Source organism: Sus scrofa, chromosome 13 (genome assembly GCF_000003025.6).
Source record: "Sus scrofa isolate TJ Tabasco breed Duroc chromosome 13, Sscrofa11.1, whole genome shotgun sequence".
In the NCBI taxonomy this organism is placed as follows: Eukaryota; Metazoa; Chordata; class Mammalia; order Artiodactyla; family Suidae; genus Sus; species Sus scrofa.
Genome location: NC_010455.5, coordinates 138650756 through 138670516, shown reverse-complemented (window position 1 = coordinate 138670516; position 19761 = coordinate 138650756). Strand labels below are relative to the sequence as shown.

Below are 19761 nucleotides of genomic sequence, written 5' to 3'. Positions count from 1 at the left end.
CAAAAAAAAAAAAAAAAAAAAAGAAGAGGAAGAAGAAAAGAAAATATTTCTTAAAGGAATGACAACTGTAGGAGGAAATTTTCAAGGCTAAAAATGGTAAATTTCCGAAATAGCAAAGAAGTAATTTGGCAAAAGGTAGTTCCCACCCCACCTTAGCCCACCAGAGATATGTCCAAAATGAATATGCTTCAATATTTTTTATGTGTATATGTATGCATGAGAAAGAGTGATAGATGAACAGACAGACTGTATATGCATATATGTTCTATATGGTAAATCCTTTGCTAGGTAGCTATTAGAAATACAGAGGTAGACTAGATGTGGTCGATGTCCTAAAAAAAATATTACCATTGAATGAGGAAGACCAAAGATAATTGATTAAATTTAGTAATGTAAGGACTATGGTAAAAGTATACACAGAATATTATGGGAGTACAAAAGAGAGGTAACTCAGCCTGGGGAGAGAGGAGACATTAGCATATGCTGTCTTAAAGATGAGTTGAAGAAAGGAGGGAAGGACCTCTTTGGCAAAGAAAAGTAAAAGACATGGACTAAGACAAAGCAACAAAACAGTCTGTTACAGTAGAAGAACTACATACAGGCTGCTATGACTAGGTAAGATGGGGAGCATGTGGGGACATACTGGGAGATGGAAAGGTATTTAGGAAACAGACAAAGAAGGGCCTAATGTGTAATGCAAAAGGATTTGAATTTTGTGTCTCTTTTCAGACAGCTGGAATGAAAGAGAATTGTTAAAATTACCACCTGTTAAGAGCAATTTGTGGGGGGGGAGGTGCTGGGCAATTGAACAATTGTAAAGAAGAATAGAGATTATATCATATTCCCAAATAAATTTTGTGGACTTTCCCCCTTCATTAAAGAACTTCTTTTAAAAATTTTTATTATAATTGATTTACAGTGTTCTGTCAATTTCTGCTATATAGCAAAGTGACCCAGTTATACATATATACATTCTTTTTCTCATATTATCTTCTATCATGTTCTGTCACAAGTGATTGGATATAGTTCCCTGTGCTATACAGAAGGACCACATTTCTTATCCATTCTAAGTGTAGTAGTTTGTATCTACTAACTCCAAACTCCCAAATCATCCCATTCCCGCCACTCCCCCTTGGCAACTATAAGTCTGTTCTCTATATCTGTGTCTCTTCTCTTCTTTAGATAGGTTCATATGTACCATAGTTTAGATTCCACATATAGGTGATATCATATAGTATTTGCCTTTCTCTTTCCGACTTACTTCACTTCGTATGATAATATCTAGTTGCATCCATGTTGCTGCAAACGGCATTATTTTGTTCTTTTTAATGGCTGAGTAGTATTCCATTGTGTATATGTACCATATCTTCTTAATCCATTCATCTGTTGATGGACATTTAGATTGTTTCCGTATCTTGGCTATTGTGAATAGTAAAGAACAACTTCAAATAAGTAGGAAGTTTACATTTCTTCAGAGTTCTTAATTTTGAAGATATTTTGTGGAAATGTAATGATTATTAGTATGGGGAATTTAGATTCTCCTGTTTATTTATTTTATTTAATGTGTTTTTTTCCCATTATACCTGGTTTACAGTGTTCTGTCAATTTTCTGCTATACAGCAAGGTGACCCAGTCATACATACATATATACATTCTTTTTCTCACATTGTCATGCTCCATCATAAGTGACTAGATATAGTTCCCAGTGCTCTACAGCAGGATCTCATTGCTTATCCATTCCAAAGGCAATAATTTGCATATGTTAACCCCAAATTCCCGGTCCATCCCATTCTCTCCCGCTCCTGCTTGGCAACCACAAGTCTGTTCTCCACGTCCATGATGTTTTTTTCCTGTGGAAAGGTTCATTTGTGCCATGTATTAGATTACAGATGTAAGTGATAGCATATGGTATTTGTCTTTTTCTGACTTACTTCACTTAGAATGAGAGTCTCTATTTCCATCCATGTTGTTGGAGTCTCCTATTTATTAACTTGCTTTCATCATCTTTGTAAAAATGCCTAGAAGCTTGGAGGCATTCCCTAAAATAGAACTTTTATTACAGTTTTAAGAGTACTGTAAAGTTCTTGTGGTTCTTTGATAGGGTAGATTTTTCTAATTCTCATTCCTCTAGGTTTTGTTTGGTAGTATCAAATAGAAGAAGCTAATAAAAATGACTATTAAGGGGGTTAATATCAGGGATTTACAAATCTCTCTTATTTTTTTACAAACATTTCTCTATGGTTGACTGCTATAACATTTCAAAATGTTGAATTTTGAAAGGAAAAGATTTTCTTGACTGTTACATTTTGTCATCAGTGCTTTCTAAGTTTGGCATACTTTTAGTGCTGACTCTATCTCATTGGGACACTTTTGTGGGCCCGAATGAAATAGCCTACAAGAAACTTCCAACTATACTTCCTATTATGCAATGACTGAATCTCTAGTGGTTGTTTAACAGCTTTAGTCCTCAAACCCTGGACTTGTGAGAGCTCCATATGTCTGAAGGGCTACTGTGCCACTCTAGATGACACTCTTGGTCATCTAACCCATCTTGAATTAGAGCTGACTCCCTAGTGCCTATTATAGGCCAGATCCACAAATTTATTGGCCTAGGCTTAGTACTTCCTCTACTCCCTTTCCTCAGTGACAGCAGTTTTGAGATCTCAGCCTTTCTTCATCTGTCTTTTTTTTTTTTTTTTTTTTTTTTTTTTTTTTTTTTTTTACTATACTCCTTATTGCCAGCATGGTAATTGTAGGTAGGTGGATGATTGAAGTAAAGTATAGATTGAAAAGATCTCAAAGGCCCTCTCAACTGAATTCCTATGATAAATTTCAAGTAATAATAATTAACTTTTTAAACAGGGTTCAACTACACCAGTAACTGTTTTCAAAGGTTCAAAGAAACCTTACTTAAAAGAATGCATTTTGATTATTAACCATGATACTGGGGAATGTCGACTAGAAAAACTCAGCAACAACATCACTGTAAAAAAAACAAGGTATGTGGTTAAATGAAATAAATTTTTTTGTATCAACACATAAATTGCTAAGAAAATGTCAGTGAAAAAGTTATGGATTAAGTCACATTATTGTATAAGGGTTATTTCTGTGTGATACAAAAATGTTTTGATCTTTTTCGAAGTTTAAATTTGATGAAGATTTTTAGCCAAAAGCTTTTACCATTTCTCCCTATCATATATAAATGCTTGTTTTTTTCTAATGTTTTCTTATATGTAGATATCTTTTATTCTATTGTAGATACTTTCATAGAACTAGACTGAAAGGAGCCCTTATACACTCTCCAAAATAGTTTTATTATCAGTAGTAAAAATTTATCAAGCATCTAGAATATGTGAGGGACTAGAAAAAGGAGAGTTTCCTATACAAATACTAACCTCAAGACTTCTACATTTTAATTGTATTAACAGGTAATTCCATTAAAAAGCCATTAAGAGAATATAGTCATCTAAATTTTTTTGGAGATAGGCAGCACATTAATTAACATATAAAATAAGAGAGGTGCTTTAAAAGCTATACAAGTAGAAAAAATTATTCTAGGAATTAAAATAAGGGAGGTTGATTGAAGCATTCAGGGAGCCCTTATTGAGGTACCTTGAGAGGAGGTTAAAATTTAGGACCTTTTCCCCCAAACATATTTGATGATAAGAATTACTTTTGCATGCTTATTAAACATGAGTTCCCAAATCCAACTACAGATGAGGGAAGGAGTCTGGGAAGCTTTTTTTAAAACTATCCCCTCCTCCCAGGTGATTTTTGTTTGTTGGAAACGTTGGAAAATACTGATTTAATTGATCAGAGAAAACAGGATATAAACAAGGTTTTAAGGCATGAGTATATTTGACTTATTTTGGGCCTATGAATAAGACATATTTGAAACAGGGCAGAGATTTGCTTCTGTGCCTGTGATTAAGTATTAGAGAATGGGGAAAAAGGTTGATGGTAGACTAGAAGGTAAGGTTATAAAGGCAGGTTGAGGCTGATGCCTTTAATATTAACTGTGAAATTAGGACACTGTCTTGTTAGCAGTGGTTACATATTAAAGTTTTTTAAACCAGAGATGGACATATCTACATCCTTGTTTGAAATGTAAACCCTCAAACAGGTTTAAATAAAGCGATATGGGAAGCAGAAGAAATTGCATAAACTATGATTTTTTGAGAGTAGGAGTAAAAAGTGAAGTTTTAAATATTTTGTGAAGGGAAACTCACAGGATTTGGTGACTGGAAATGGGAGAGGCAGAGTCAAGCATAATTGTGTTATATACTCTTTTCTTAAAAGTATTGAAGTATATGAATCTCCTTTAGTAACATATCTCAATGTTATGAATGAAAAATGTGGAAGTGATGTAATTCTAACAAATGAAAGTTTCAGAGTTTAGGGAATATGTTATACCTATTATACACTTAATATATAATTTCATCTTGTTTTAGTCATTTGTGTTTGTCTTGTCTCTTCAGTTTTGAGCAATGATTTTATTTTTATTCACGATTATGTCCCTCAGAATACCTGTGTATATGCCATGCATATAGCAGGGCTCAGTAAATATTTGGTTAATAATGAATTAATGTTTTAATCCTTGAATATTATTCTAAAGATGTCTAGGAAGAAAAGAGGTGGGCAATTTTAGTAACTTTGTAAGTTGAAATTATTATATTGCTATCATCATACCTGTTTTACCTTTTTTTTTTTTTTTTTTTTTTTTTTTTAAGGCCGCACCCGCAGCCCCGCAGCATATGAAAATTCCTGGGCCAAGGATGGAATCCAAGCCACAACTATAGCAACATTGGATCTTTTAACCCACTGTGCCTGGCCAGGGATCAAACCCACACCTCTGTAGCAACCCAAGCCACTGCAGTGGGATTCTTAACCCACTGCACTACAGCGGGAACTCCCTTGTTTGACTTTTTGATATTCTTAATTGCAGAGTTGAAGGAAGCAGTAAGATTCAGTTTCGTATAGAGCAACAGCAGCAACAAATGCGAAATTTAGCTAAGACTCCCAATCTTGTAAAACATTCTCCACCTGAAGACAAGATGTCCCCAGCATCTCCCATGGATGATATTGAAAGAGGTAAAATCTATGCATATATAATGTCTCTTTACAAGAAATCATTAAGAAATGTTAAGTGCAATTTTCATTTTAATTGACAAGGGAACTAACTATAAAATTCTACTGCAAGCATGATTTTTGTCATGAGTTTTTCTGGGGAAAGAGTGTCATTTGTGATTTAGGGTATTATGTGACATAAGCCTGTAGCTATATAACAGAATTTATTTTTCGTATTATTCAGGGGAAAAAGTAACTGTTTAGATATGTGGAACTAGAGTTTTCTTTCTTTCTTTTTTTTTTTCTTTTGACAGTCATGGTGATTCAAATTCAGTTCTTTACAGCATCTTCCCGATGAAGTTTTTTTTTTTTTGTTTTTTTAATGTGTAGCCAGACTAGAGATGTCTAAGATGTCACTAAACCAATAGTGAAGTGATGTAATAAGCAAAGCAGTGGGCAAGTTCTTCTGAATTGCTGCTCACTTTTCAGTGGGATAGTATTTCTAAGGAGGTACAGTCCTTTTGAAAGTAAGGAGATGGAGTTCCCGTCATGGTGCGGCAGAAATGAATCTGACTGGGAACCATGAGGTTGCAGGTTCCATCCCAGGCTCCGCTCAGTGGGTTAGGGATCCTGCTTTGCCGTGAGCTTTGGTGTAGGTCGCAGATGTGGCTCAGATCCTGGGTGGCTGTTGCTGTGGGTGTGGAGTAGGTTGGCAGCTGTAGCTCTGGTTGGACCCCTACCTGGGAACCTCCATATGCTGTGGGTATGGCCTTAAAAGGAAAAAAAAAAATGTAAGAAGACTTCAATCACCATTCTTTTTCTAGCTTCAGTTTGGGTGTTAGTGTTATAATGATTGTGGTAGAGGTAAGACCCTGGTCACTTAAGTTTATTTGCTTCTGTACTTCTCCTTCATAACTTGCAGAGATCTCTTCATTTCCACTTGCCCACTTCTAGGCCCAATATAGTATTAGTTCCCTAATATATTAGTGTTTCCTTTATAAACAATAAGGAAAATATAAATTCAGAACCCTTGTTGCTACAATGGATCTTGAATTTTATTATTATATCATCTTTGCTTCAAAATGGCTTTGAATCATGATATCATTTTATATATGTAAACAATAAAACACTGGATCGGAAAAATCAAGACATTAAAGAGGAAGAGGAAGCAAATCTGCTAGTTATTAAAACATTAAATTTATATCTGAATTTATTATCCACTAATACAAAAATGAAGACAAAGTAGCATATTTTGTATTATCTAAGAAACAGGTTCCAAAGAATCACTCTTCTCTGCTACTGAATTCTGAAAAAAAAAAAATTCATTGTAAACTACATAATGTCTTCAACAATAATTTTACAATACAAAAATAAGTTCCTATATATGGCAGCTTTTTAACAGAGACCTTAATAAAAACGTTGTATTGGAGTTCCCATTGTGGCTCAGTGGGTTAAGAAGCTGACTAGTATCCATGAGGATGCAGGTTTGATCCCTTGGCCTCGCTCAGTGGGTTAAGCTCTGGCATTGCTACAAGTTGCAATCTAGGCTGCAGATGCTGCTTGAATCCCTTGTTACTCTGTCTGTGGTGTAGGCCAGTAGCTGCTGCTCCAATTTGCCCCCTAGCCTGGGAACTTCCATATGCTACAGGTGCGGCTCTAAAAAGCAAAAAACAAACAAACAAAAAAAACCTTCATTGTATTGAAGCATTGCATTGTAGAGGACAAGTTAATATGATCTAAGCATAAGATCTAACTTTGTATAAAAATTTACCCTGAGATGTTAGTATAACATGTTTCTTAGACTATCTACTTTTAAATCTTTTCTTTTCTTTTCTTTTTTGTCTTTTTGTCTTTCCTAGGGCTGCACCTGTGGCATATGGAAGTTCCCAGGCTAGGGGTCCACTCAGAGCTGTAACCACGGCCAGAGCCACGGCAACATGGAATCTGAGCCGCATCTGACACCTATGCCACAACTCATCACAACGCTGGATCCTTAACCCACTGAGCAAGACCAGGAATCGAACCCACAACCTCATGGTTCCTAATCAGATTTGTTAACCACCGAGCCACGATGGGAACTCCTTAAATATTTTCTTGAGCCTACTATTGCCAATGCCAACTACTACAGTTGAATCACTTTTTCAAGTTTATGACTAGATGTTTGGCAGTTGACTAGTGTTTCTGTGGTTTAATTTCTGTATTTACATGTTTGAGCTATCTGGAATTTTAGTAAGAAATAAGAATCTAAATTTCCTTCCTTTCCAGCAATGTCATAAAATAGGTATTGGTAGAGAAACAACAAATATAGTATTGATAGAGTATATATCAGTATCTACTTATTGAATAAGCCAATATTTCTTCTGATAGGAAATGCCATTTTTATCACCTACAAAATTTCTATCTGGACTTATGTCTTTCTCACAGCATAAGATATACAATGGCCAATAAATATATGAAACATTATTAGACTCACTAATGCCTTCAAAATACAGATTTTAAGATTAAAAGATATATTTTCTCAACCCAAATGTCCATCGACAGATGATTGGATTCGGAAGATGTGGTATATATACACAATGGAATACTACTCAGCCATAAAAAAGGATGACATAATGCCATTTGCAGCAACATGGATGGAGCTAGAGAATCTCATACTGAGTGAAATGAGCCAGAAAGACAAAGACAAATACCATATGATATCACTTATAACTATAAAAAAAAATGAACATCTCCTTAGAAAAGAAAATCATGGACTTGGAGAAGAGACTTGTGGCTGCCTGATGGGAGGGGGAGGGAGTGGGAGGGATCGGGAGCTTGGGCTTATCAGACACAACTTAGAATAGATATACAAGGAGATCCTGCTGAATAGCATTGAGAACTTTGTCTAGATACTCATGTTGCAACAGAAGAACGGGTGGGGGAAAAATGTAATTGTAATGTATACATGTAAGGATAACCTGACCCCCTTGCTGTACAGTGGGGGAAAAAAAAAAAAAGATATATTTTCTAATCAGTTAATAGTTTCATTTCTACAATTCCTGACACTCTGAAGGGGTTTTACAAAGTATGCCTAGAAATGATTAAGTCAAAAATTTAACATAATTTCAACGAAAAATGGACAAATTTCACTTCACAGTGGGAGATTTTTAGTATACCCCTCTCACTAATTAATAGATTTAGGAGATTCAGATTACGAAGATTTGCAAAACCATTAAGAAACTTGACCTAGGGAGTTCCCGTCGTGGCTAAGTGGTTAATGAATCCGACTAGGAACCATGAGGTTGCGGGTTCGATCCCTGGCCTTGCTCAGTGGGATAAGGGTCCTGCGTTGCCTTGAGCTGTAGTGTAGGTTGCAGACGCGGCTCAGATCCTGTGTTGCTATGGCTCTGGTGTAGGCTGGTGGCTACAGCTCTGATTCTACTCCTAGCCTGGGAACCTCCATGTGCTGTAGGAGTAGCCCAAGAAATGGCAAAAAAAAAAAAAAGAAAAAGAAACTTGACCTAAATAGGCATGTATATAACTTTGCACAGTTTGACATATACAGGTTTTTCAAGTCCATGTGAATTTAGAAGAACAACAACAACAACAACAAAAAACCCAATGGCCATATGCTATGTAGCAAAGCATCTCATCAAAAGAAATGTCTTTTTAAAATTGAAATATCTTTGATATGCAATATTACTTTCAGGTGTACAACATAGTGATTCCAAGTGATTCAATATTTTTATAGATTATGATCCATTTAAAGTTAGTTAACAATATTGGCTATAGTTCTTTCTGCATTGCACTGTATGTTTTTTGTTTATTTATTTTATACAAATACTAGTTTGTATGTCTTAATCTCGTACCCTGTCTTACCCTCCCTCATCTCCTCTCCCCACTGTTAAGCACTAGTTTGTTCTCTATATGAGTCTATTTCTGTTTTGTTATATTCATTCATTCATTTTACTTTTTAGATTCCACATGTAAGAGATAATATACAGTATTTGTCTTTCTATGTCTGGCTTCTTTGACTAAGCATAATACCCTTTAGGTTCATCCACATTGTTGCAAATGAAAAATTTCATTTTTTATGCCTTAAGTAATATTTTATTGAAGGTGTGTGTGTATATATATATATATACACACACATACATATATGTATATGTATGTGTGCATACATATACATATATGTATATGTATGTGTGCATATATATACACATGTGTATATGTGCATATATATATTCATATATGTATATGTGTGTATATATTGAATTAAATTTACACAATTAAATATATGTATACACAAAGCCACACATACCACATCTTCTTTATCCATTTCTATCCATTCAAATGTTGATGGGTGCTTAGGCTGCTTCCATATCTTGGTAATTATAAATAATACTGCTATGAGTATTGGTGTACATATACCTTTTCAAATTAGTGTTTTTGTTTTCTTTGGATATATACCCAGGAATGGGATCGCTGATCATATGGTAATTTTATTTTTAGTTTTTTAAGGAAACTCCATACTGTTTTCCATAGTGGCTGTACCAATTTACATTCCCACCAACTGTGTATTAGGATTCCCTTTTCTCCACATCCTTGCCAACATTGGCTATTTGTTGACTTTTTGATGATAGCCATTTTGACAGGTGTGAGATGATATTTCATGGTGACATTGACTTGCATTTCTCTGATGATTAGCAATGTTGAGCATTTTTTCATGCACCTGTTGGCCATCTGTATATCTTCTTTGGAAAAATCTATTCAGGTCTTCTGCTCATTTTTTAATCAGGTTGTTTGGGGGTTGTTTTAATATTGAATGAGCCATTTGTATATTTTATTTTTATTTTTTAAAATGTCTTTTTAGGGCCACATCTGTGGCACATGGAGGTTCCCAGGCTAGGGGTCGAATCGGAGCTGTAACCTCCAGCCTATGCTACTGCCACAGCAACGCGGGATCTGAGCCATGTCTGTGACCTACACCACAGCTCCCGGCAACATCAGATCCTTAACCCACTGCACAGGCCAGGGATTGAACCTGTGTCCTCATAGATGCTAGTCAGATTCATTTGCTGAACCATGGTGGGAACTCCAGTTTGTATATTTTAGATATTAACCCCTTATTGTTCATATCATTTGCAAATATTTTCTCCTGTAAATAGGTTGTCTTTTCATTTTGTTGATGGTTTCCTTTGCTGTGCAAAAGCTTTTAAGTTTAATTAGGTTCTATTTATTTTTGCTTTTGTATCATGTGTCTTAGCAGACAGATCCAAAAAAATATTGCTCCAGTTTATGTCAAAGAGTATCCTATGTTCTCTTATAGGAGTTTTATGGTTTCAGGTCTTACATATAGGTCTTTAATCCATTTTGAATTTACTTTTGTATACAATGTGAGGAAATGTTCTAATGACATTCTTTTACATGTAGCTGTCAGTTTTCCCAGGACCAGTTATTGAAGAGCCTGTCTTTTCTGTTGTATATTCTTGTCCCTTTTGTTGTATATTAACTGACCATAGGTGTATGGGCTTATGTTAGGGCTCTCTATCCTGTTCCATTGATCTTTGTGCCTTTTGAGGATGCTGATACCATACTGTTTTGATGACGATAGCTTTGTAACATAGTCTCAAGTTAGACAGTGTGATACCTCCAGCTACATTTTTCTTTCTCAGGATTGCTTTGACCGTCTGGGGTTTGTTTCTGTATTAATTCTAGGGTAATTTTTTTCTATTTCTGTGAACAATATCATGAGTATTTTGATAAGGAAAGAGATTTTTTTTTCATTTATCTGCTTTGGATTAGCTAAAATATTAGTCAACTTCTGGTACTGGTGAGGATATAAAGGGAAACAAATATATTCATACTTTTGGGGGGGGCTGTACCCACAGCATATGGAAGTTCCCAGGCTAAGGGTTGAATTGGAGCTGTAACTGCTGGCCTGTGCTGTAGCCACAGTAATATGGGATAGAAACCACATCTGTAGCCTACACCATAGCTCATGGCAACGCCAGATCCTTAACCTGCTAGGTGAGGCCAGGGATCATACCGGCATCCTCATGGATACTAGTGGGTTTGTAACCTGCTGAGCCACAGTGGGAACTCCCTTCATACATTTTTAGAGAAGTATAAATGAGCTTATTTTTTTGTAGAGGAATTTTTTCTTTTTTTCTTTTTTTCTGTCTTTTGCCATTTTTGGGGCTGCACTTGCGGCATATGGAGGTTCCCAGGCTAGGGGTCTAATCAAAGCTGTAGCCACCAGCCTACGCCAGAGCCACAGCAACGCAGGATCTGAGCTGCGTCTGCAACCTATACCACAGCTCACGGCAGTGCCGGATCCTTAACCCACTGAGCAAGGGCAGGGATCAAACCCGCAACCTCATGGTTCCTAGTCGGATTTGTAAACCACTGCGCCATGATGGGAACTCCTTGTAGAGGAATTTTTTCTGAAAAACGCTTAGATTAGTGTTTAGCACGCAGAAAGTATCTTGTTAGGTTTTGCTTTCATTATCATCATCCTTACTTACTAATAACTATTAAAATACAAATGTCCTTATTCATTACCTAGAAATTCTAGAAGTGTGTCTTATTGCAAAACTTGTACAGATAGATAACTACATAGATATGTCTTTATCAGCCACATAAGAATGTTCAATGTGGTGTTTTTTCATTCTAAAAAAAAAAAGGAAAAATCCTAAGTACCCATAAAGAAGGGAGGTAGACCACATTTTAGTAACAAAGAAGGATATCCAGATAGATTGTTAAGCAATAAAGTTAGATTTTACATATTGTGTGTGGGAATCATTTTTGAATACAAAATGTGTATATGCATAGAAGTACTTGGGAGATTTATACTAAAATGTAAGCATTATCTTTGGGAGTTAGGGTTATAGGAATCTTTCACTTTCTATGTTGCAAATTGTTATTTGAATTTTTAAAATAAATGTTATTTTTTCTGGTAATGATTATTTATTGAGACTATTATATAAAGAACAATGTTAATATAAAACTGCTCATAATCTCACTACTCTAATACAGTTAATTTCTGCCCGTACTGTATATTTTTATATTTTTGTACGTAACTGCCATGTGCCAAGTCTTTCCATACATTATTTCAATTAACCTTTAAATTTTTTATTAAAAAGTATTTGAAACATATAGAAAATACAGAGAATAATTTAACAGGTTATATACCTACAACTTAGATTTAACATTTTACTGCTTTGGTTTTAGGCTTTTAAAATTTTTTCAGGAAGTTCCTCTTCTGGCTCAGTGATAATGAGCCTGACCAGTATCCATGAAGATGTGCGTTCAATCCCTGGCTTTGCTCAGTGGGTTAAAGATCTGGCATTGCTTAGGTGTGGCTAAGGCTGGCAGCTATAGCTCAGATTCAACCCCTAGCTAGGGAATTTCCATATGCCACAGGTGCAGCCCTAAAAAAAAGGCAAAAATAAATAAATAAATAAATTTCAGAAGTTTCCTTTCTAATAGTCTCTTCCTTTTCTGATTTATCTGTGCACATGTCTGAGTGTACTCTAGAGGATTTATATGCTTTTCTATTCCTTGAAAGTGTTTGTATAAGGTAGATTTTTCTGAATTTCTTTAATAACTAGGCTTGTTCAGGTTTTCTGTTTCTTTTTTACTCAGTTTTGGTAATTCATATTTATCTTGAAAATTATGTTTAATTCACACTTTGAAATTACTGACAAAATTTGTCCATGTAGATCTTTATAACATTTGTGGTTATGGCCCGTTTTTATTCCTAACACTGATTATTTGTGCCCTTTCTCTCTTTTTATTGACCAACATTTCTAAAATCTTATGTATTTTATTAGTCCTCAATGAACCAACTTTTGGTCTTGGTGAAATATATATTGGTGACTAAGAGTGGCAACTGGGGAGTCAGACTGCTTGTGTTCAAATCCCAGCTCCATTGCTTATCAGCTGTGTGGCCTAGGGAGAGTTATTTAGCCTCTAATTCTTTTTGTGTATGTTTCCTCACATTTGTAAAATAGAGTTAATAGTTAGGGTTATTGAGAGGATTAAATTCAATAAATACATATAAAGTACCTAAGGCAATTCCTGGCACTAGGAAGTATTCACATATTAGCTATTATTTTAATCTTTCTTTCTTTCTTTCTTTCTTTCTTTCTTTCTTTCTTTCTTTCTTTCTTTCTTTCCTTCCTTCCTTCCTTCCTTCCTTCCTTCCTTCCTTCCTTCCTTCCTTCCTTCTCTTTCTTTCTTTCTTTCTTTCTTTCTTTCTTTCTTTCTTTCTTTCTTTCTTTCTTTCTTTTGTGGGGGGCACCCATGGCATATGGAAGTTCCCAGGTCAAGGGTCAAATTGGAGCTACAGCTGCCAGCTTATGCCACAGCAGTGCAGGATTGGATTTTCATCTGCAGCCTCCATGATAGCTCATGGCAATGCCGGATCCTTAACCCACTGAGCAAGGCCAGGGATCGAATCTGCATCCTTATGGATCCTAGTCAGGTTTGTTAACTGCTGAGCCATGAAGGGAACACCTAATTTTTATTATTTTCTTTTTCCTTTGTTTACTCTTTCATTAATATGCTCTTTAAAAAATTATTTCCTTCTTTGACTTGCTTTGAGTTTGTTCTATGGTTTTTATAACTGGATACTTATTTCATGTATATTGAATTTATCTTTTGCATGCATTTAAGAGTATAAATAACTTCCTGGGTATTACTTTAACTGCATCCAGTAAATGAGTAGCACTTACATTATAAATTCTAAACATTTTTGTAATTTTGGTTCTTTGACAGTAAATCATGTATGAGAATGTTCTTTTTTTTTTATACTTTTTTTATTTTCCCACTGTACATCAAGGGGGTCAGGTTATCCTTACATGTATACATTACAATTACATTTTTTCCCCCACCCTTTGTTCTGTTGCAACATGAGTATCTAGAGAAAGTTCTCAATGCTATTCAGAATGTTCTTACTCCATTTTGAGTTTATTTTTGTGTATGGTGTTAGAGAGTGTTCTAATTTCATTCTTTTTCATGTAGCTATCCATTTTTCCTGGCACCACTTATTGAAGAGACTTTCAGTTTTCTCCATTGTATATTCTTGCATTGCCTCTTTTGTTGTAGATTAGTTGACCATAGATGTGTGGGTTTATTTCTGGGCTTTCTATTCTGTTCCACTGATCTTTATTTCTGTTTTTATGTTAGTACCATATAATTTTAATTATTGTAGCTTTGTACTATAGTCTAAGGTCAGGGAGCCTGATTCCTCCAGTTGCATTTTTCTTTTTCAATATTACTTTGGCTATTTTGGGTCTTTTGTGTTTCCATATAAATTTTAAAAATTTTGTTCTAGTTCCATGAAGAATGCATTGGAAATTTGATAGGGATTACTTTGAATCTGTAGATTGCCTTGGGTTATCAAAGTGGATCAAAGACCTAAAGATAGGACTGGATACTATAAAACTCTTAGAAAAGAACATAGGCAGAATACTCTGACATAAACCACAGCAGTATCTTTGATTCACCCCCTACAGTAATGAAAATAAAAGCAAAAATAAACAAATGGGAGCTAATTAAACTTAAAAATTTTTAGCACAGCAAAGGAAACAAAATTAAAAGACAACCCACAGAATGGGAGAAAATATTTGTCAATGAAGTAACTGTCAAGGGATTAATCTCCAAAATATATGAACTGCTCATTTAGGTCAATATCAAAAAAACAACCCAATCAAAAAATGTGCAGAAGATCTAAATAAACATTTCTCTAAAGAATACATACAGATGGCCAAAAAATATGAAAAGATGCTCAGCGTCGCTAATTATTAGAAATACAAATCAAAACTATGATGAGGTGTCACTTTACACCAGTCAGAATGGCCATTATCTGTTGGCGGAAATGTAAATTGTTACAACCATTATGAAAAGTAGTATATGGAGATTCCTGAAAAAATTAAAGATAGAACCACTGTATGATCAAGCAATCCCACTCCTGGGCATCTTTCCAGAGAAAACTGTAATTCAAAAATAGCCAAGACATGGAAGCAACCTAAATGTCTGTTGACAGAGTAGAGGATAAAGAAGATATGGTACATATGTACAGAATGGAATATTACTTAGCCATAAAAAGAATGAAATAATGCCATTTGCAGCAGCATGGATGGACCTAGAGATTGTCATATGAAATGAATTAAGTAACACAGAAAAATAAAAACATCTTATATGTGGAATAAAAGGATACAAATCTATTTATTTGCAGAACAGGAAGACTCATTCATTATTGAAGCATGTATCAGTAGTTCATTCCTTTTTATTGCCAAGTAGTAATTTACTTTAAGGATATACAACTATTTGTTTATCTGCTCAACCCAGAGGCAGACCTTTGGGTTGTTTCCAGTTTGGGGCTTTTACAAATAAAGTTGCTATGAACATCACATACAAGTCTTTGAAAAAACAAATATTTTCTTCTTTCTTTAGTAAATACGTAAAAGTGAAATAGCTGGATGATATGGTGCATGTATATTTAACTTTTTTTGCAACTGCCAAACTGTTGTCCAACTGTTGTACTATTTTACATCCCTACCAGAGTATATGAGAGATCTAGTTCCTCTATATCTTTGTCAGTGCTTGGAGCAGTTTTAATAAGGTGTATAGGGTGGTATTTCATTGTGGTTTCAATTTGTATTTCCCTAATGACTAATGATGTTAAATATCTTTTCATGTCCTTATTTGCCATCACAATATTTTCTTCAGGCACAATGTCTATTCAAATCTTTTGCCCATTTAAACAATGAATTATTTATTTTCTTATTAGAGTTTTAGGAATTCTTTATATAGTCTTTTTTTTTTTTTTTTTTTTTTGTCTTTTTAGGGCTGCACCTGTCACATATGAAAGTTCCTAGGTTAGGGGTCAAATCAGAGCTATAGCTGGCAGCCTACACCACAGCCATATGTCATGTGATATCACTTATATGTGGAATAAAAGGATACAAATGAATTTATTTTCAGAATAGCAAATAAGCAACACGGGGTCCGAGCCACTGAGCGAGGCCAGGGATCAAACCCACATCCTCCTGGATACTAGTTGGATTCATTTCTGCTGTACCACATTGGGAACTCCTCCAAGATGTCCTTTATCAGGTTAAATTCTATTTATATTTTGCTGAGAGTTTTTATGAAGAATCACTGTTGAAATTTCTGCTATTTTGAGATGGCTTTTATTTTTTAGTTTTTAATATGGTGCATTATATTGATCGATTTTTGAAAGTTTGTTATCCTTGGAAAACCCCACTTAGTCATGATGTATTGTCCTTTCAATATATTAACATTTCTCAGCCTCAGCAACATTGGAATTTGGAGTTGGATGATTTTTTGCCCTGGGTTGTCTTTGTGTGTTGTATGATGTTTACCAATATCTCTGCCTTCACCACTTGCCGCCAGCTGTGGTAACCAAAGATGTCTCCAGACATGGCCAGATTTCTCCCTGGATGACAAATTCATACCTGGTTGAAAACTGCTATTATATATGATTAAATTAGAGTTACTAAAATTTTGTTTAAAATTTTTGCATCTTTGTTTATAAGAATATTAATTTGTTTGCTTTTTTTGGTAATGTCTTTATTGTGTTTTATATAAGTAATTCTGGCCCTAAGGAATGAGTTGGGAAGTGTTTTTTCTTCTTTAATTATGCAGAAGAATTTGTATCAAACTGGTATAATTTCTTCCTTAAATGACTGATAGAATTCACTAGTGAAGTCATTTGTGACTGGAGATTTATGTGTGGGATATGGGAGTGCTGTAACTGCAACTCAGTTTTTTTAAGATTATTTAGGGGTATCTAGGTTTTCTGTTTGTTCTTGAGCTAACTTGAGTTAGTTTGTGCTTTCAAAGAATTGATCCATTTCATCTAATTTGTTGCGTTTATGGTCATAAAGTAGTTCACAGTGTTCTTTCCTATTCATTTAATGTTGTAGGATCTATAGTGTTGTCACCTCTTTCACTTCTGATATTAATAATTTATGTCTAGTATCTTTTTTTCCTGATGAACCTGGTTGAGTTTTATAAACAGTATTTATTTCAGACAATCAGCTTTTGGTTTCATTTATTTTCACTATTTTTTCTGTTGTCTTGTTTTTGGCTTTTACTGTTTTTTTTCCTTCTACTTAAGTTTTAATTTGCTCTTCCTTCTCTATCTTCTTAAGGTACAGCTTAGCTCATTTAATTGAGATCTTCTCTTTTCCCCAATATAATCACTTAAGTTTTTAAATTTCTCTTCAGACTGTACTTTTTTTATTTCCCCAATACATTATTTTTTTCTACTTTAGTTGTATTCCACAGATTTGGATAAATTGTGTTTTTCATTTTCATTCCTTTAGAAGTATTTTCTAAAATCTTTTTGATTTCTTCTTTGAACCATGGGTTTTTTAGAAGTGTGCAAATACTTGGAAATTATCTAGGTTCAATTTATGAAATTTTTACTTTTGCTTTGTTTTGGTAGATAAAATACTCTGTATAAATTCAACCTCTTAAAATGTATTGTGGGACAAGATGGCATAGACTTATCTATTTATGCTTCTCCCAACTACATGAAACTATAAACCTTGGAAATAACACAGAGACAACCAAGGGAGAACCCTTAAAGTTTGAAAGAGGAAGGTAATCTGGTTAGGGACCCCAGGAAGGACTAGGGGAACAGTATGGTCAGGGCATCTTATAATCTCTCCCTCCCAGAAGATGGCAGTTCAGGCCCAACATGTCTCGACCCCCAAGTTACCTACAGAAGGCATTTCAGATAGGTTCATTCTTCCCCCATATTCAAAGGTGTATCCAGCAACATCAGGCTAACTTGGACACATGTTCCCACCAAAACACACACACACACACACACACACACACACACACACACAATGGTAACTAATGTGAGGTTATGTGTTAAGTAACTTGATTATGGTAATCATTTTACAGTGTATATGTACATCAAAACGCTAAGTTATATACATTCAGTATATGAAAAATTTTTGCCAATTATACTTCAATAAAGCTGATAAAATTCGTCTGTGTATGTAGTGTTGCATTACATGTATTGAGGAATGAAAAGAATTAGAGGATGGTTTCTATCAATATAGATTTTAATTTTTACAATTTAAAATGTTCACATTCTCTTTTATATTTTATTTGAATTACGTGTGTATTTAAGTATAAAGGTATAAGTAAATGTAGTGTTCAAATTTAGATATTGCCTATGTCTTATACTTTTCACAATCCCAACATTGAATGTGGCTTGGCTTGATGGTAAAGGAGATTTTTTCTTTTATTTTGGTGGGGAAGTCTGTGGACTATGTGTGTATGTTGTCCATAAATTGGACAAGGAGAAAGAAGTACTACCAGAGAAGAGCTGGGAAAGAAAGGTTTGAGTCCAGAGATGCAACTTTTGCTAGAAAAGCTGCCATTTTAAAAAAATCTTGGTTGGGTGGTAACAAAGAGCACACTTGAGCTCCAATAATAGATGAATTGGGTGTCAAAATCTAAAATGCCAGTTTCCAAGCAGAATTTGAAAACATATACGGTCACAAGAAAGTGTTAGGAGTGATTATTCCTGGGGAGTAGTATTAAAGGAATTTGAGGAGAGAGTAGAAAGAGGGATTTTCCTTTTCATTTTGAGTAGGAAAGAAGCTTTTTAAATGTAAATATATGTTTAGTCTTATTTATTCCTCATCAACGGTTTATTAGAAACTAACACATTCAAATTTTATTATATTTATTTAATACTTACAGTTAATGTTATTGATTTAACCTATTGACTTCTATTTTATTTTCAGAACTGAAGGCAGAAGCTAGTCTAATGGACCAGATGAGTAGTTGCGATAGTTCATCGGATTCCAAAAGTTCATCATCTTCAAGTAGTGAGGATAGTTCCAGTGATTCAGAAGCCGAAGAGTGCAGATCCTCTCCTGATCCAGGGAATTATATCTCGGAACATCCTACCATGTCTGCCATGCCACAGTGCAGGACTCCTGAGATTGATGCCAGTCGAAATAAATATTATGACAATGGCCTTATGATGAATACTTTAAGTAAGTATACATAAGCATGAGTAATCGGAAAAGTAGAATTCACAGTGGATCCATACTGATCATGCTTTAAAATTTGGATCAAGAGAAAGACTTCTTTTATTCATCTGACAGTCTTAACCATTACCTTCTTATTGAATTATTCATTTTCTTTCGCCTCTGTGACAGAATGCCTTTCTGGTTTTTCTCGTCTTTCTAGATGCTTTTCTGTCTCTTCTTTTCTGGTTTATAATATTTCACACAGTCTCTAGAGCTGGAGTTCTTCAAGGCTTAATTCTAGGTCCTTTTTTCTTATTCCATATGCTTTCCTCCATATTTTTCTGCAGTCAATTCTTATGTACAGATAACTTATAAATTTGTATCTCTGACCTAAACCTCTGAGCTCCAGAGACATAAGTCCAATATCATCTCATATTCAATGGCATTTCAAATTCACTTTATCAAAAATAAATTTATAATCTTTGGCTAACTGTGTGCCTAACGAAAGTCAGAATTTACCTAGCTATGCAAAGCAGGAGCCTGATTTTATTCTAGGATTGACTTCCTCTCCCTCTTTATAGTACAGTCAATCCTTCGCCATCTTGTTTATTTTACCTCCTTATTCTCAGATTGATCTACTTCTCTACAACTCTACCACTATCACACTAGTGAAACCTAACCG

General features: G+C 34.7%; 1 protein-coding gene across 3 annotated transcripts in view; it reads left to right on the top strand.

Moving 5' to 3' along the window:
• EAF2 (ELL associated factor 2) overlaps window positions 1-19761 on the top strand; it is a 49067-nt gene that overhangs the window by 11091 nt on the left and 18215 nt on the right. For all 3 annotated transcript variants that reach the window (XM_013980937.2, XM_005654037.2, XM_021070273.1), the window contains exons 3-5: window positions 2863-2999; window positions 4946-5091; window positions 18849-19103. In XM_013980937.2, the coding sequence (XP_013836391.1) occupies window positions 2863-2999; window positions 4946-5091; window positions 18849-19103 (538 nt within the window). The remainder of the gene's footprint in view (window positions 1-2862; window positions 3000-4945; window positions 5092-18848; window positions 19104-19761) is intronic.